This window comes from Manis javanica, chromosome 10 (genome assembly GCF_040802235.1).
Source record: "Manis javanica isolate MJ-LG chromosome 10, MJ_LKY, whole genome shotgun sequence".
Taxonomy (NCBI): Eukaryota; Metazoa; Chordata; class Mammalia; order Pholidota; family Manidae; genus Manis; species Manis javanica.
Genome location: NC_133165.1, coordinates 31388439 through 31406127, shown reverse-complemented (window position 1 = coordinate 31406127; position 17689 = coordinate 31388439). Strand labels below are relative to the sequence as shown.

Below are 17689 nucleotides of genomic sequence, written 5' to 3'. Positions count from 1 at the left end.
GATGGTGTCTTTTGCTGTACAGAAGCTTTTTAGTATGATGCAGTGCTATTTGTTCAGTTTTTAATTTTGTTTCCCTTGCCCAAGGAGATGCATTCAGGAAAAGTTGCTCATGTTTATATTCAAGAGGTTTTTACCTATGTTTTCTTCTAAGAATTTTATGGTTTCATGACCTACATTCAGGTCTTAGATTCATTTTGAGTTTACTTTTGTGTATGGGGTTAAACAATAATCCAGTTTCATTCTCTTGCATGTAGCTGTCCAGTTTTGCCAACACCAGCTGTTGAAGAGGCTGTCATTTCCCCATTGTCTATCCATGGTTTCTTTATCATATATTAATTGACCATATATGTTAGGGTTTATATCTGGGCTCTCTATTCTGTTCATTGTTCTATGGGTCTATTCTTGTGCCAGTACCAAATTATTTTGATTACTGTTGGCTTTGTAGTAGAGCTTGAAGTTGGGGAGCATAATCCCCCCAGCTTTATTCTTCCTTCTCAGGATTGCTTTGGCTATTCAGGGTCTTTTATGGTTCCATATGAATTTTAGAACTATTTGCTCTAGTTTGTTGAAGAATGCTGTTGGTATTTTCATAGGGATTGCACTGAATGTGTAGATTGCTTTAAGCAGGATGGCCATTTTGACAACATTAATTCTTCCTATCCATGAGCATGGGATGTGTTTTCATTTACTGGTAATCTTCTTTTATTTCTCTCATGAGTGTCTTGTAGTTTTCAGAGTATAGAGCTTTCACTTCCTTGGTTAGGTTTATTCCCAGGTATTTTATTCTTTTTGATGCACTTGTGAATGGAATTGTTTTCCTGATTTCTCATTCTGCTAGTTCATTGTTAGTATATAGGAATGCAACAGATTTCTGTGTATTAATTTTATATCCTGCAACTTTGCTGAATTCAGATATTAGATCTAGTAGTTTTAGAGTGGATTCTTTAGGGTTTTTTATGTGCAATATCATGTCATCTGCAAACAGGGACAGTTTAACTTCTTCCTTGCCAATCTGGATGCCTTTTATTTCTTTGGTATTAACACTCATTTTAATTAAACTTTTTTGCAGAGACAGAAGAAAAACCCAAGGATGAACAAAAGGAGAAACTCAATATGTGGATCAATAATGTGTATACCTTCTTTGTGAACACGCTCTTCCAGGCACATAAGCATGAAGAAACTCTCAAGGAGAAAGTAAAGGAAGACAGGTCACAAGCCACAGCAATGGCCCAACAAAGGAAAATTGAAAATGATGCGCTGGAAGCAAGGTGACTTTATAGAACTTGTCCGTCCTACTCTACTTTATGAGCTCTCTCCTTGCCTTTCCTTCCTGCTTCTGTTGCTGCCATAATCTTCAGACCCAATGTCTTCATTAAAAGGATATAACCTCCTAGGGAGGCACATCCTTATTTGGTACTGAGAACCTATAGCTACTGGAGGAATTCTGCCTGGGGGACACCTGTCCTTTAGTGGTTGACTAAGATGGTGGTGACGCCTATGTCCCAGGGCTCACACAAAGGGGCAATGTGAAATAGTGGCTAAGAGGCCACAGATCTACGCTGCCAGGTTCAAACACCAGCCCTACCCCTGAACACTGGGGTGACCATGGGAAGGTCCATCACTGTATGCCTCAGTTACCTCCTCTGCAAAGTGAAGGTAATACCCCACAGGAATGCTGAGGATTAAAGGAGCTAATGTTGTGAAGTGTCTAGAACAATGCTTGGCATTGTGGTGAGCACCCCGTAAATGCCGCACGCTTACCTTTCTAGAAGCATGGTCCAGGCTGTTCTGTGTAGTCGTGTCTGTCCAGACTCCTGCCCTTTGGAAAGTACACCTCCAGCCTGTTGAAGAAAGCACTACATTATACTTAAGGAGAAAGACCAAGAGTATTTTAAAAGGCCACTTACTAGCTGCTAAGTTCTACAGAGAAAAGTGGTTCACAACTCAATTTTTTTAAAAATTTTAATTGAAATATAATTGACATACAGCATTATAGGAATTTCAGTTGTATGATTTGACAATTGTATCTATTATGAAATGCTCACCATAATGAGTAGTTTCTGTCACCATATAGTTATTATATTACTGATTATATTTCCTATGCTGTACTTTTCATCCCCATGAACTACTTTATAGTTGGAAGTTTGTACTCCTTTATTCCCTTCCTCTATTTTGCCTATCTCCCTATCTCCTTCCCCTCTGGCAACCACCAGTTTGTCCTCTGTATTTATGAGTCTGTTTCTGTTTGTTCATTTTTGTCTTTTAGATTCCACATTTAAGTGAAATCATAGGATGTCTGTCTTTGACTTATTTCACTTAGCGTAATACCCTCTAGGTCCATCCATGTTGTCACAAATGGGAAGATTTCATTCTTTAAGGCTAATATTCCATTGTGTTTATACACACAGGTTGCTTCCATATCTTGGCTATTGTAAACAAGTCATTTTAGATGTATGAAAATTTTCTTTTGCACTGTCTAGATATAGCATTTTATTTCAGGCAAAGTGATGACAATTTAGTTTTGTTTAGTTATAAAAGCTGTTGAAATCCAGAGTTGGACTACTTTACACAATATACAGCATAAAAACTGGTTTTGACAGCAGCAGACTCACAGAACCCAAGAATGGACTAACAGTTACCAAGGGGAAAGGGACTGGGGAGGATGGGTGGGAAGGGAGGGATAAGGGGGAAAATGGGGCATTACGATTAGCACACATAATGTAGGAGGGGGGTTACGGGGAAGGCAGTATAACACAGAGAAGACAAGTAATGATTCTATAGCATCTCATTACACTGATGGACAGTGACTGTAATGGGGTATGTTGGGGGGACTTGATAATGGGGGGAGTCTAGTAACAATGTTGTTCAAGTAATTGTACATTAATGATATAAAAAAAAACCCAAAAAAAGTGGTTTTGAAATTTCAAAGGGAAAAAGTTACCTTCTGTGTTTGCTTCTTGTTAGGCTGAATAGCTTGAGAGAGGAAGAGGCCAAGAGACAAGGCTATGAGGTTGACATCACTGTGGTCACAGAACTGGTGGATACCCCATCCTTGAACTTCATGCCCAGCCCCCCTAAAGAGGACATAGTGGTATCCCAAGCCAGCAAGTCCGCCCCAAGTACGAAAAAGAAAAAGTAGAGATTACTGGTTTGTAAGTGGGCCAGAAGAATAAGCAGGTGTAAAGGAGTTTAGAACCAAAGCATACTACCCAATTTCCTAACTAATAAAGTTATTAGAAGTACAGCACAGTGTTTTGGAAATATGACTACCTGGGCACACTGTGTGTCGTTTCTTATGTGGTTGGATCATTGAAATGCCTGTGTTTTGAAAACTGAGCTGAGTGAAATACAAGCATATGGGCGCATTCATTGTTTTTTAAAAAGCCAAAGTATTGGTGTTAAGTTAAGAATCTCATAGCGCCAATCAGAAGACAGTAGGAGTGGATCAAATTTTTAAACATTTCCTTAGGTCCCCTTCCCCCAGCCTAGAATGCCACCCCAGCCCCTTGTGACCACCCTGTGTCCAGATCCTACCCGTGTCCTCCACGTGTAGCCTCTCGCCGGGCTCCTTCCCTGGCTCTCTCCCACCACGTCCCAAGGAGTGCAAACACCACCACACGGCCAGGAGGCCAAACAACAGGAACAGGGGCCAGTATGCACTTGGCAGTTAAGGGAGTACTTTAGTCTGTTAGAAAATGCTATGCTAATAATGTGTTAAATTTCAGGGTAGCTACCAAAAGCATAAACATACAACCTACAACTTCCAAGCTAGCAGGAGAAAGAAACTATTATCCCACAAAAAGCTGGAAAAAGGGAAAACTACAAAGCACAAAGGTGGAATCAGATGATGCATAAGATGGCAGAAGTACAAACATACCAGTAGTCACCCATGTGAGCAGGTCAAACTCACCTCTTCCTCCCCTGCCCCTCAAATCCCGAGATAATGATTAAATCAGAACAATCAAAATTTACTTCAGTGTTTCTCTTTACAAGGAAAACATCTTAAACAAAACGAGACAGAAGGGATGAAAATAAAGATACAGAAAAAGATACACCAGGAAAATCTAATAAAGATGACTGGAATAGCACACAATATTAAAAACAAAAAACAGAATTTAAAGCAAATATCTGCATAATAGAGATAAAAGTAAAAATGATAAAAGGACCAATAACTAAGGAGATACATTATACATTATTCATGCACATCTTACACACCAGCCTTTCAAAAACAGTGTTACAGTGAAGAAAACTACAGTCATGATGGAAGAAACAGACCAGGAAGAGAAACATCTGGTAAGGTTAAAACTTAACAGTCTGAACTAACACACACAGTTAGAAACCAGAGTGCAACAGAGGATAAACAGACAAAAACACAGAATGTACCTTAGGTTGAGATGTGCCATTTCAAATGCTGCATCAGAGACCACGATCTAATGCACTGCAATTAATAAGTCAGCAACGAACACATACAATAAAGCAAGCCTGCATCACTGGAAACTAGAACAACCTTCAGTAACTCATGGGTTAGTGGGAAATCATAATGGAAATTGTGAATTATGCAAGAGAGGCTGTGCACTGATGGGAAGTCACTTCCTCTCTCCCTGAACTTAGCAGGCTCCTGCAGGTTGGGGAATTGCTGTGGAGAGCCCTCTTAGGGCCCAGGTAGTCCCAGTTTTACCAGACCATGCCTGGCTAGTTTTCACCAAAACTCTGGGATGGCCAGACCACCAACAGTCAGGTGAAGTTAGAGAAAATGCTCAGCTGTGAAATGCACGCAGCTGCGGTGACTTGGGAGGCCTCCATGACAGATGAAGGAAGCGCTATGTTCAGGCCACCCTGGCATGCTTTCAGGAAGTTCTGCGTGTTATCTGTGGTCTGAGAATCAAGCTAGTACTCAACATAAAAACCAACTTAGCAACTACTTTGAGCAAATGCCTCATAGTTTTTCACTTCAGGTCTAGTGACTGGAGTATGGACCCCCAACTCTGAACTCCACTGCTTGAACATCCCCCCAAGGATGAGCCAGGGGCTTCCTGGCTAGTGTAGTCTACAAACAAGCAACAAGAGGGAGACTCAATACAAACAAGAATTTCAAAAACTTTAACAATTTATTAGTCTTATTTTCCAGTAAAATATTCACATAATGTCAAAAGAATGGAATGACAGAGATGTAATCGACTACCTTAATTGCTTCCGGATAAATATGTAAAATCTAAAAACCTTGGGATCATCGGACTGAGTAGAAATTTGATTCTTCAGAGCAACTATTGCTTTACTATTGTCATTAATCCAGTCACTAATATGACCAATAACCTGCAGTAGTAAACAAAATGCTTGCTGAGTTGTTTTTTGTTTTCTAAAAGACGTTTTGGCGAGCAATTATCAATCCAAGAAGAATATGTTATTGAACTGCGTTGCACAAAGTTTCTTTACCTCTTCTGCAAAAAGAACAGAAAACAGTAAGGAACAGAGGTTTTTACTTAAAAGAGTGTATGATACATATATTAATACCTTAAATTCTTCTGGAATCAAGTTAAGAATAAAATGTATGCTTTAATTTTGACCTTCAATCTTAGAAGCTAGGAAAGATGTTAATAAATCAAAAGAAAGAAAAAAGGCTGACATGTGCATGAGGTTTCAGTACTCTCTCCAGTGAACTCTGTTTTGGGCCTGAGGAAGCTTGAGCTCAGAGCCCGATGGTCTAAGACACCTCAGGAGGGAGTTAAGAGCACAACATCTAAGGTCTTGAGAACTCTGATGGAACACAAAAACTCAAGCTGCAACCCTGAATTGTCAATCAAGTACTCCACAGAGGCATCACTGTCTTGATTTTACTCAATTCCCACTGTCATGAGGTGTGTATTTACTAATGTTTCTAACACACGACTATTCATACAAGTATTAATAAAAGAAAAATGTAATATGCCCTAGGATATATGCAGAAAAGAAACTTCACACCTGACTTTTCCTAAAGCGCCTGGGGTGCGTTCCTCTCACCATCCCACTGCTTGCTCCAGGTCCCATGCAGAGCAGCAAAGGAGGCCCATGCAGCGAAGGTCCTGCCCCCCTTTCTCCAGGGTAACAGAGCCATCCCATCAGCCAGAGCAGCTGTTCGGACTATGCCACTGGGGACCAGACCAGCTGCTCTGGCTGGACGATGGGAGGACACATCTGCATCATTGTCCGGCTTATGTGAGGACAGAGACAGCTGTGAGCTGCTGTATGAACCGACTGCTCTGCATCAAAATCCAGGGATCCACAGAGAAGAAAAGTGGATCTTGTTATACACAGTATATAAAGCCGTGAGATTTTTGTCTTTTAGCATTATAGCAAATAATTTTCTTTTGTCAAGTTTCCCATCATACAACGAAGTTTCCCACATACTTTTTCAAGGAACTGATAAAGAAAACCAGAATGGATTAAATGATGGTTCCCTTTAAGCACAGAGGCATCTGCTTAACTGCCCAACTGTCATGATTTGTTCTCCTTAGCAGGTTTCTTAGAATACTGAAAAGGTAGTTTTAAAACACCAGTAGCATTAAAAGTCTGCTCAAATACCAAATCCTATTTACCATTTACTTCAATCAGGTTTGCATTTTTTTGATTCAGAATAACATAGAGTTCCCGCTGGTCAGACTTTTTCCCGACAACCCAGTAATCACTCATTGCTTTCACAATGATTTCTTCATCTTCATCTACCCTGTAAGACAAGAGGTTCAAGATGCAACAGTTTATTATATAGAGAGCTATGCTATTAAAAACAAACATTTGAAACAAACAGGAAACCAGTAGTTTGAAAAGTTCAGGGAGTCACATGCACATCACATCACCAGTGGCTTTGCTTAGTGATCTGCTTGGACGTGGCACCAGGAAGGTGGTCATTAAGGGTGACCCTCTGAAGGGGCTCTGGTCACTTGGTTTTAAAGATGATCCCTTTGAAGTCTCTTCTCTTATCAGATAGGGGACATCCAATTTGAGAAGTTGTCAGAATTACCTAGCAAAATCACTGTTGATGTCACCCAAAATCTTCATTAAATCTGGATGAACAGATGTAAGTGACACACTGGGTGTTTTCCTCATGTGAATTGTACTTTTCTCTGCTAAGTTCATATGGTTGAAGTAGATAAACTTAAACTGGGGTTCCTTCTCAGACCTGTGGAAACATGGCATTAAAATGGTAACATTCTGAAAGAATAATTATCCAAACTATACAAGTATATTGCTGCAACTTCAAATTCCTGTGGCTAAGGCATGACATTTCCAGTGGTTAGGCCTTCAAGTCAAGAATCTCAGTTAAGAAACAACAGGCTACTCATTCATTAGTAACTTATCTGATACCTGTGAGGTATTCAATATGATGGAATTTTCCAGAAAGCTGAAGTTTATTTTGGTAAAAACCAGAAATATTTTTATTTTGTGATGACTTTCTTGATAAAAGTATAATGTCTTATAAATGGCTGATTATTTGCTGACTTAAGGAAAAAAAGCAAACTAAGCCAGTATAGGCCATTTATTGTCTAGTGCAGAGGTCAGTAAACTATGGCCCAGAGGCCAAATCAGGCCATTTTTCTAAATAAAGTTTTATTTGAACACTGCCACATCCATATGTTTATGTATCGTCTATGCCTACTTCCATGCTTAAACAATAGTTGAATGGCTGCAACATATACAGCCCATAAGATTTAAAGTATTTATCTTTTGGCCCTTTGCAGAAGTTTGCCAACCCCAGTTTTAGGATAGTAACATCTCATTTATCCCACAGATCTGGGAACAAACATGTTCCATGTATTTAATCTGCTACGGAACTGATGCTTACCACTCTGAGTAACCAAGTTTTTCATCATCCTAAATCATACTAGCCTTTTCTGCTGAAGCATAATGAACACCTGAATTGGGACAAATCGTTTATTACTGTGAATGATTGGGCAGTGCTACTAGCACGCTGCCTGGCAGGCTGGAGTCTGCGGCCCTCCTCAGGGCACTGAGAGCACCGGCCCGGCAGCTCAGGGCCTCCCCTCCCTCACCTCCACTGCACCCACGCTTAAGTCACACTCAAGCAACCCTGCCACTGGGGACTCAGGAGCCTTCTCTGCTTACTTCAGGGTTAGCAGCCACGTTCTGGAGGGCTGAGGGTGCCGGAAATCCAACCTCCGGACAAGTGGGTTACTACTGTAATACTTTACATCTAGGCAAAGAAAGAATGTGGGTGGTTTAGATTCCAGGAAAACGAAAAAAGAACTCTCACAAAACCAGAATTTGTTTGTAATAGGCCCCTAAAGCTAAGAAAAACAAGTATAACTACAAGAAAAACTGTTTGGAAGAATGAAAAATTTTAAAGATGTTTGTAAAGAGTTGTCAAGTTAGCTGCCTGGGTAGACAGACTTCTAACACAACTTTGATTGGCTGAAATTTCTGGCTGTTTTGTTGAACGCCCCAAACCCTTTGTGGCTTCCCTCTTCCCCTCCAGATGGGGCCTCTTTCCACTCCACCTGCCCCCAGGGATAATATAAAAACAAAAGAAGAAAAGTAGCTACTTGCTATTTCACTATTAACTTGGACTGTTAAAGACAGATGCTCACAATAAAAACAGCAAGGGTCATTTCATCCTACGAGCTTGTTATTTATCAACATAAATGTCTAAATGTAGTTTTGAGTCAGCAGCTGTCACGTTTGCCTGGTATTTTTTCCAAAGAGCTAAAATGTACTTCATTTCAACACCAAAGCCTTTTTTTTTCAAAACACAAACACATATACTTTTCTTGCCTTCTTAAAAAAGAACACACTGAACAGTTAATATATCAACATCAATACACTACACACAGGGAAGCAACACACAATTCTTCGTGGTCATTTGTTCTCGTCTGATACATAAAATACCGCAGCATAGTAACTGTGTCCTCAAAGAAGATGGAAGGGTGGAGGCTGGCTTAGGTAGTTAGTCTGTGCTTTCTCAGTTTGCGTGTCCACTGGGTTTTTTAAAAAGAATTTGTTTTCTGTCAGCCCTTTCTTCACATCCCTTTCCCTGTTTCTTCTACTATGAGCCAAAAAGCCAAGTAGCTATGGATGGTGGAGGGGTCACGAGGAGCTCTCCCAGGAGCAAAACAGCATCAATTTTACTGAGATGCCAGAGACTTAAATGTTTAAGGACCAGGTATGTGAAAACCCTTCTGAAGCCAGGAAAGGTCACTGCGTGCTTTGGACAGATGGAGGAGGGCAGATGCCCAGCAAGGGCCTGACAGCTCGGGGGGGTGAGGGGGGGGTACCACCTGACCCGTGGACTTCAGCGGCAGGCTGCAGGCACACACTGTCTGGAGGCTTTTACTTGCTCTGGGCTCTGCTCCCAACGGCTGTGGTCACCAGATACAGTTTCTACCTGGGTGCGGCTATTCCTCACTTAACCAATGGAACTAAAGGTAAAAAGATTCTGAACTGATTGATTTAGATATTGTGAAAAGGAAAACTGTCCCTAATTTATGGGTTATGTGTTACAGTTATTTCTCCTTTGCATCATAGATTAACTGAAGTGAGAGGCAGCTGAGAATCCATGGACTGTGCCCCTGAACTCCCCCCGGAAGGCAGACTTTCTCCGCCCTGCTCTACCAGCTCCGCCACCTCAGCCTCCAGCCATGGCTTGGGAGGCCCTCTCACTTTCCTCCGGTGCCCAGGCTCCAAGTCTGGGTCTGATCATCGCCCACCCTTCGTGTTAGTGGTTGGCATTTCTCACTTGTAGAAATTCCAGCATGACCAACCTCCTATGCAACTGGGTTGTTTTTATTCAAAAACACTGTCAACAAAGAATTATAAAAAAAACTGCTCACAGCAGTTTCCTTTTCTAATAACTTCCTACTTCGTCTTCCTTACAACTTTGTAAATTTAGTATCAGAATTGGCTACTGGAAAGGGATATGTGAAAGCAACAGAAACTAAAGTCTAGGATCCAAAACACTATCAACTTAGGGGAAAAATCTTAAGTTAGAGCCTCTCCTCAAGCCCTTACAAATTCAAGGTGAATTAAAGATTTATACACAAAATATAAAACCATAAAAGTACCAGAGGTAAAAATGGGATAATGAAAGCCCTAAATGTGACACTAAGGATAGAAATCTAAAGGAAAAGATTAATAAAACTAACCACACATAAATCCCAAACTTATGACAGTCGTAAAATCAAAGCTGGAAGAACGTGTGATACGACTAAAGGGTGTCACTTTAAGAGCACTGCCATCAAAGAAAGAGAAAGCACCTGGACTGGCATGGAAAGGGACCGGCAGAAGAGAGACCAGCAAACAGTGAAGAGAAGCCTAACCCAACCCCAGGGGCACGGGCCAGGCTGTGGGGCACAGGGAGCGTGGAAGTCAGTACTGGTGGTACCGGTGGATGGGGCCATGCTGTAGACGTGCGATCCCCATGCCCCTTGGAGGCAGGTCCTCCAGCTATCAGGGCACAGTCAGGGGGCAGAGAAAGGGGCCTGGGGCCTGGGGCTGCCAAGCAGGAAGCTAGGGCTTTAAAAATACTAGAAAGAGTGAGTGTGTTCCCTTTGCCCGCACACTGTAGGTCTGTAATCCAGGGATTCCTCCTAAGGGGATAATGTATGTACCAGAGTGTTTTAACGTTAATAGCCATCCCCAGGCTGCCGATCACGTGGGAGTGGGGAGGAGGCTCAAACAGATAGAACCCAACTGAATACCAGGAAGCCGATACAGAGAATAAGGCAGACTGATAATTACTGGTTTAAAATGATGCTCACACTGTATTTTATTTTAAAGCTACAGACTAACAGCATGATTTAGTTTCCAGAGCCCATCAGTAAAAAACACCATGTGTGCATGTCACCGAGTTTACATGTGTGTACAATTCTAGAAAGACAGAAGCCAAATGAAGTTAAGATTTCCAATATTTATGCTTCTGATTCTAAAAATTAAGGACATAGGTAACTCTCAATAAAGAAAAAAATTAAAGATAACTGAATTTTAAGTCCTTGAGGAGAAAATATTGAGGTGTCACACAAACTGACAGAAACCAAAGACCAAACCAACTTATTTCGTACCATTCTTTAAAGGGCCGACCTCGGTGTCATGGGATCATTCAGTCGTAGTTATGAATATGGACCCAACACTGAACATGCCTTGGGCACGGCCCCTTGGGTGCTTTCTCGTGGGGGCTGCAGCTGCGGGAACTGGCCTCTGGGATGAGGACACCTGCACCAAATGGCCCTCTGCCCCCAAGGTGCTGCTGGCTTCTCCTCCTGTGGGGCTGTCCCTACCGTCTCTGGGGCACGAGTTTTGGAGGCCCCAGGACTGGTGTGTAAAATGGTGTGATCTGGGTTAGGAGGGTTTCCACAAGAAAAGTACTTATCTTTTATACTCAAAAGCTTTTCCCTTCAGTCTGGTGTGTGTGGCTTGGCAAGCAATAGCTCCTTAAATCTAAAATCTCAGATGCTTGACACCACTGGAATTCCTGTTCTTGGCCATGCCCCTAACCTGTGCAAATTTCACCACCATGTTCTCCAGGTGTTCTGTCCTTCAGGGGGCTGTGACACTGTACAGTTCTCTTAACAGTCCAGAAACTGTCCTCTAGGATAGACAGATGTGTGCCAAAACATACACAGCACAATGTGAGCCACAGAGTCTGAATGGCAGGTGTGTGCGTGTTCACTGTTCAAGTTTTTCCAACCTTCTTATGTTTGAACACTTTCATAATAAAATATGGGACAGAAAACTGTTTTCTGATGAAAGGGCAATTAACACCCAAGTCCTCTCCCTCGTCTGTGTAATCCCAAGGAGAGTCAACCTTATAGAAAGTGCTTGACAGCAAGTCAGCCTCTGGGTATCTGTCAGTCAGTCAGTCACCTGAAATCTGTACATCTACCGAAAGCACAGGCTGCCGGTGAACCTCCCCAGTCTGGGAATGCAGGCAATTACACGCCGCTTCTCTCCCCCTCAATGGTTTCCAACTTGGATGATCCAAAACAGACCTGACTCACTTATGCCTCTTTCAAAACAGAAAATCTGGCAGTTTCATGGAGGAAACATTAAACGATTAAGCAGCACAGTCAAGACATAAATTGGTCAGGCACTTTCCTTTCTTGGCCTTATCTTTCCTAAAACTAAGGAATCTGTCAGCAGCAACAGTCTGCACAGATCTGAGACCTAAACGTACTTGCACTAGGAGGCTGTTTGTGACCTTGCTATAGACTGGAGCTTACATAACACCAAATACAGATACTGTGGGATGCTACAAACACAAGGTTATATATAAACCCACAGCATTTTAGTAACTTCTCAAACACACGGGAAGTCCATAGAAAGAGGGCTTTTATTTCTCAAATTACTTTCCATTTACTCACTTTATCTTTATAGTAATTCTACTTTACACTGAGAAGAAGATAGAAAGAGATTCAATGACTTGTCAGTGTTCTTGGAACCAAGGTGAGTTTAACCTTGGGTCCCCTGACACTCAGCCTAGAGTCCCCCACAGCACCAGACGCAGCACCAATGTCCTCACGGCACAGCCACCTTCACCTGCTCACCACTGTGCAGGAGGAAGCATGCTTTCAGTCTACACAGAGCAAAACCATGCTGACTACCACTATTGGGGAGAACTTCACCATCTGGGCGAGTCAGGCGGGACATCAGTGGTACCCAAGGCAAAGTCCACTGTCACCCAGTGTACCTCCCCCCTACTACAGTCATGCCACAATCAGGGCAGTGCTGAGGGGAAATATTAACAGCAGGCCCTGCCCCAACCATCAGCACAGGGCAAAACACCCTGGACAGCTCCCCAGGAAGCTTTTCAGACAGGACTGAACTATACATTTGTCCTTTGGAGTTTGACAAAACACAAATGTGAATGCCAGCTATATTCTCAAGTTAAGAATTAACTTATTCTTATTCTTCCCAAACCAGTTAACCGCTTGAAAGTAAACACAAAGTACAAACCCAGATATTCTTTTGTTGATGTTAAATTGCTCACAAATGTCAGATGCCAGCACTGTGAGCTGGGGCCCGACAATGCTGTCCAGTCTTCGGCAAAAATCCAACGTAGGCTGTACAGAGGCTAACAATTTAAAAAATACCAGTAAGTGTAATTATACTTTGTGTGAAAAAGGTCTTAACAGTATTCCAATGAAAACTTTACTGATCCAGGAAATAAGATGATTAAATAACCAGACCCCACCTCTCCCTGCCCAAACAGAAGAGAAACATGAGTCAAAATCAGTTACATTTCAGATGAGAAAGAGTCAAATACCTATCTCACTGTGACTGCTGATTTAAGCACACCCTGTGGGATGGGTAAACTGGCTACCTACCCCAGGAAGACCTAAGAAGCTCAAATATTCGGTTAACAAACACTACACAGCACTCATGGGCCAGGTGCTGTTTGGTGCCTTATGAACATTACCTCAGTTCATCCTCAAAGCCCCTGGGCACCAGGTCTTCCTGCTATCATGGTACAGTCAGGGGGCAGAGAAAAGTGCCCAGGGCCTGCTGCTGGCAAGCAGGAAGCAAGGGCTTTAAGAATACTCAAAATAGCTGGTTAAGGTGGCAGACATCCCAGATGGGAACAGTGCTTAACACAGTCCTCTATGTTGCTTATGATGATGTATTTATCATTTGGGAACAGAACACAGCAAACTGTAAAGATATAAGGCTCATCTACTCCAGGCTGAAATCAGGTACAGGTGTACCTACCGTCAATCATAAAACACACAGCAGCGCTCATGGCCTGGGCAGAGAAAACAAACCAAAGGTTATGGAATGGTACAAACGAGATGACCAACAATCAAACACAGTGACCTTGATCTTGATTTGAACAAGTCAACTTTATAAAGATATTTTTTAACTGGAGGAATACTGATACGGCCTGGGCATTAGACAGTATTGAGAAGTACTGTTTGCTTTGCCAGGGGTGATAACGGCACGGTGGTTATTTTTAAATACATGTCCTTATTAGTTAGAGATGCAAACTGAAGCATTTATAAGTGAAATGACATGATGATTTAAAATGCTCTGGCAAAATACAAAACCTGGAGAGAAGACAGAAGAAAAATCAGCATAATGTTAACAATTAAGTGGGGTGATGGGTGCCTGGGGATTCATTATTCTGTTTTTGCGTATGCTTGACAATTTCCATTAACACAGTTTTTAAAAAACTCAGCAAATTGATGTCATCTTGCCTCACTTTTTATTATAGCAAATTTTGCAGCTGTAATATTACCAAGTGACAGCAAGCTACAGTGACCAAGACCGTAGATGACATAACCAGAAACGCTTAAAGTTATCACAGCGATGTATAGTGTTAAAAAAAAGGCTATCAGAACACTGAGCCTCATGATGAAAAAAAAACAGCCTTTTGTCTCTGAGGCCTGTTCCCACAGCAACCACTTCTGACAGACTGAGATAGTCATAACCCTGCCACCGTCAGACAGTACCAACCTCCTGCTCACATCACAACAGACATGATCCCTCCTTTGCCTTCCTCCCTGTAGGTCAGAGCCACTCTAGTTCCTCCACAGGCCATACAGCCCCATTTGGCTCATTTCTCAGGCCACCAGTTACAGGCAAGAGCTCCTGAGTTGCCCCTTTTTACATGAGGACATTTACCTTCCAACTGTCCCATCACCTCTCCCCACCTCCACCTCTCAACCTCTATCAGCTGTAACTATTTTTACATGGTCACAGTTAATAACATCCACACTATTTAGTAACTAAATCCTAATTATTATTTGTCTGTAAAAAGGTTGCAAAATTGGTGGCTTATAGGCCAGTTTGGATTAATACATGTGTTCGTTTTTGTGTAGGAAGCAATTTTGACTCGGATATCACCTAGTTTCCTACTAAAATTCCTATTTCCAGCCTCCCCTGGAATATCAGGACATCTGGGATGCTGGCTTCATATCGACTCTGATGCAGCTCATGGATCTGCATAGTGGCCAGCCTCCTTGGGACACAGGTTGCTAGATCCCAGTCTGCACCACTCCACACCGAAGCCCGCTCCAGCTTACTGCCCTTTGCCCACCACTTGTGGGGCTTCTGTAGGCAGCTGCGCGTGTGACCCCCGAGAGGTTGAGTTCTTAAAATGTGTCTTTTTCTATTTAAAAACTTCAAGAATTTCGAATATGTAAAAAAAGTATGCAGAATATAATGAATGTGAATTATGTGAATTATATCTCAAAGAAATGTTTTTTAAGAAAGATAACTCCATTGTAACTATGATGCCACAACATCTAAAGTTTCATCTACTGGTTGACTCAAAAAGTGGAAATCCAATCAACAGCAGAGTGTACCAGGCTTCTTCTACCTGAATCATTCAAAGGAGAATGATTTTAGCTTGGTATAAAAACAGACTTTTTCCCTACTCCAATTACTGCTCCCAATTATATCTCACTTCACTTTGGTTCATTTTCAGACCCCAACCTCTTGCATGTTTGCCCTGGAATTCTCTCCTCCTGTTACCACTATCACATTCAACATTTAATCAAATCTCTTAATCACACAACTATGAATGAGACGTCTTAGCCTGGAGCCCTCCCTCCTCTGTTCCGTGATGCGAGTACGGGCGCTAAGCCTGCCGGCAGACCTCAAACACTCCCTCACCTAGAGCCTCCCTCACCGTTCTGGGGCCAGCCTCTTTGGGATTCCAAGGTGTGCTCTCTCTCATTCTCCTCACTTACTCCACCGAGGCACAATCTTATGCAACATCCTAAGAAAGGATTCTGGGTGACCTTCTGGAGACTTCTTGTGTTTCATCTGTATTTTTTCTTGACAGTTTGGTGTGGCAAAGATTTCGCCAGCACTGAAAGACATTTTCCCTCGGAACTTGGAAAGGCTTCCTTTCTTTGTCAACTGACATCTAACGCTGCTAAGCAAACAGCTAATGCCAGTTTTATTTACAGGTGAGCTGATTTTCCTTCTGGAAACTTGCAGGATATTCTCTTTGTAATTTCAAAACTACCCATTGTGTGGGTAGCAGTGGGCGTTTTCAATCTGGAAAATGTGATCCTCTTCAGCTAGACATATTCTCATTCTGTTACTTTCCTCATTTCCTCTCCTCCACTATGTTAATCATATGTTGAAATTCCTCTCTTCCATCTTTCCTCTGCATCTTTCTCTCTTGTCATTTTACTGTATATTCGAGGGTAGGGAAACTGACCTTCAACCCTTCTAATGAATTTCTTATACCAAAATTATATCTTCAGAGGAAGGGGGAGCTGAGGGATTACTGCTCAGTGGGTACAGAATTTCTTTTCGGGGTGAAGGAAAGTTCTAGAAATAGTGATGACAGTTGTACAATACTGTGAATGTACTTAATGTCAATGGTACACTTAAAAATTGTTACAGTGGCAAATTTTATACTCTAGATACCTGGCCACAAAAACTTTTTAAAATTATTTCTGATTAACCTGAGTCTAAAATATATCATGACTTTTTCAGGTCTTCCTGTTTCAGTTTTATAGACACACTTCTCCAATTTCAGGACACTAATTTTTTTTAAGTTCTCTTCTGTTTCCAGAATCATTTTTGTTATACTCAGGACCTATAGTTTTGTATTTCCAATCGTATGTCTGGATGAGTGAACTGAGAGGCTGGGCGGGGAGGGAGGCCTCCCTTGGCGGCAGGATGTGGGTGGCAGCTGTGCTGGGCATTTACCTCCCACCCGTCCCTAGCAGGAGGAGGGGGGCTTCAGTCCCAGGTGCAGACACACATTAGCCACTCCAGGTCTCTCTAGACTGCTTTCCTTAAAAGGACCTTCCCTTTTCACCAGGGATAAGTGCTCAGCTGCCCTCTGTGTGTAGCGATGAGCTTGAGCTGTGTACAACACTTCACTACGGCCCTGCTTTCCAAGCCCACTTCCCACTCCTGATGTCTCTGGCTCCCTGGGGCCGGGGGCTCCCCCTCCCAGTGCATGTCTCAGGAGGCACTCCTGCCCCTCTGCTGTGGGGTTCCCCCCTCATCTCCTCTCTATCTTCCAGGAAGACCCAGCAGATCCTCAACCTCTCATGTTCATCTCCTTCCTGGGCTCTTTTATCATTTCTACACCTTTATGAATTAAAACATAATTGCAATCTCAGGCAGGAAGGAAGATAAACACATATGCTCAGCCTTCTTTCTTGAACCAAAAATTGTCCTTAAATACAAAACAAAACAAAAAACAACTAACCTAATACATATCCTTACAAGTTAAGGTCCTGACAGAAACTAAGATGACCGTATAGAATTAGTGAGGCCACAGCTTTAAAAGCAGAACAAAAGCAGAATTCACTTCGGGCGGCCAGGTCCACACCAGAAGGCTTTGAGAGGCAGTGTGACCTTCGGCAGCCCTGATCTGTGAGTGTGGCTGAAAGCAAATGTCTGCAAGTCACAGCCTTCGATGGTGACTCTCTCACTAATAACAAAACTGTTTAAAAGGAATAAACCTACTATTCCAGAAAAGCACCCATTTTGAGTTTTACAATAATTAGAACTTCCAACATCTGTTCCAGAAACATTTAAGGGGTTTGCATACATATTCCTGTACATGTGCAAGAAAGATTTACTTTAGCATTCACCTGCAACATGAGGGAAAAACAGTTGTTACCTTATAAACAATTAAGTGGAGTGCCTCGTAAGTTTCATCTGTGTTCACAAAAATTTGGGGGAATCTGCATTTTGCTTCTGGATCATTAAGGTTCAAGGGTCCAGTAAGAAATCT

At 42.1% G+C, this 17689-nt stretch overlaps 2 protein-coding genes across 7 annotated transcripts in view; one reads left to right on the top strand and one right to left on the bottom strand.

Annotated features, from left to right (window-relative positions):
* LOC108404671 (radial spoke head 10 homolog B) overlaps positions 1–9644 on the top strand; it is a 45856-nt gene extending 36212 nt beyond the window's left edge. For 4 of the 5 annotated variants that reach the window (XM_073215082.1, XM_073215079.1, XM_073215080.1 and 1 more), the window contains 2 exons: positions 1070–1268; positions 2965–3153. In XM_073215082.1, coding sequence (XP_073071183.1) covers positions 1070–1268; positions 2965–3139 — 374 coding nt within the window. In that variant the 3' untranslated portion in view covers positions 3140–3153. Of the gene's footprint in view, positions 1–1069; positions 1269–2964; positions 3154–9513 lie in introns of those variants that run through there. The other variant, XM_073215081.1, reaches the window with a different exon arrangement.
* Positions 1–17689, bottom strand: part of CCZ1 (CCZ1 homolog, vacuolar protein trafficking and biogenesis associated) — a 40054-nt gene that overhangs the window by 6199 nt on the left and 16166 nt on the right. The window contains exons 10-16 of one of the 2 annotated variants that reach the window (XM_017672396.3): positions 17576–17687; positions 13690–13723; positions 12937–13054; positions 6995–7153; positions 6573–6700; positions 2942–5438; positions 1762–1841 (exon numbers count right to left, since the gene is read on the bottom strand). In XM_017672396.3, the coding sequence (XP_017527885.2) occupies positions 5383–5438; positions 6573–6700; positions 6995–7153; positions 12937–13054; positions 13690–13723; positions 17576–17687 (607 nt within the window). In that variant the 3' untranslated portion in view covers positions 1762–1841; positions 2942–5382. Of the gene's footprint in view, positions 1–1761; positions 1842–2941; positions 5439–6572; positions 6701–6994; positions 7154–8097; positions 8186–12936; positions 13055–13689; positions 13724–17575; positions 17688–17689 lie in introns of those variants that run through there. The other variant, XM_073215084.1, reaches the window with a different exon arrangement.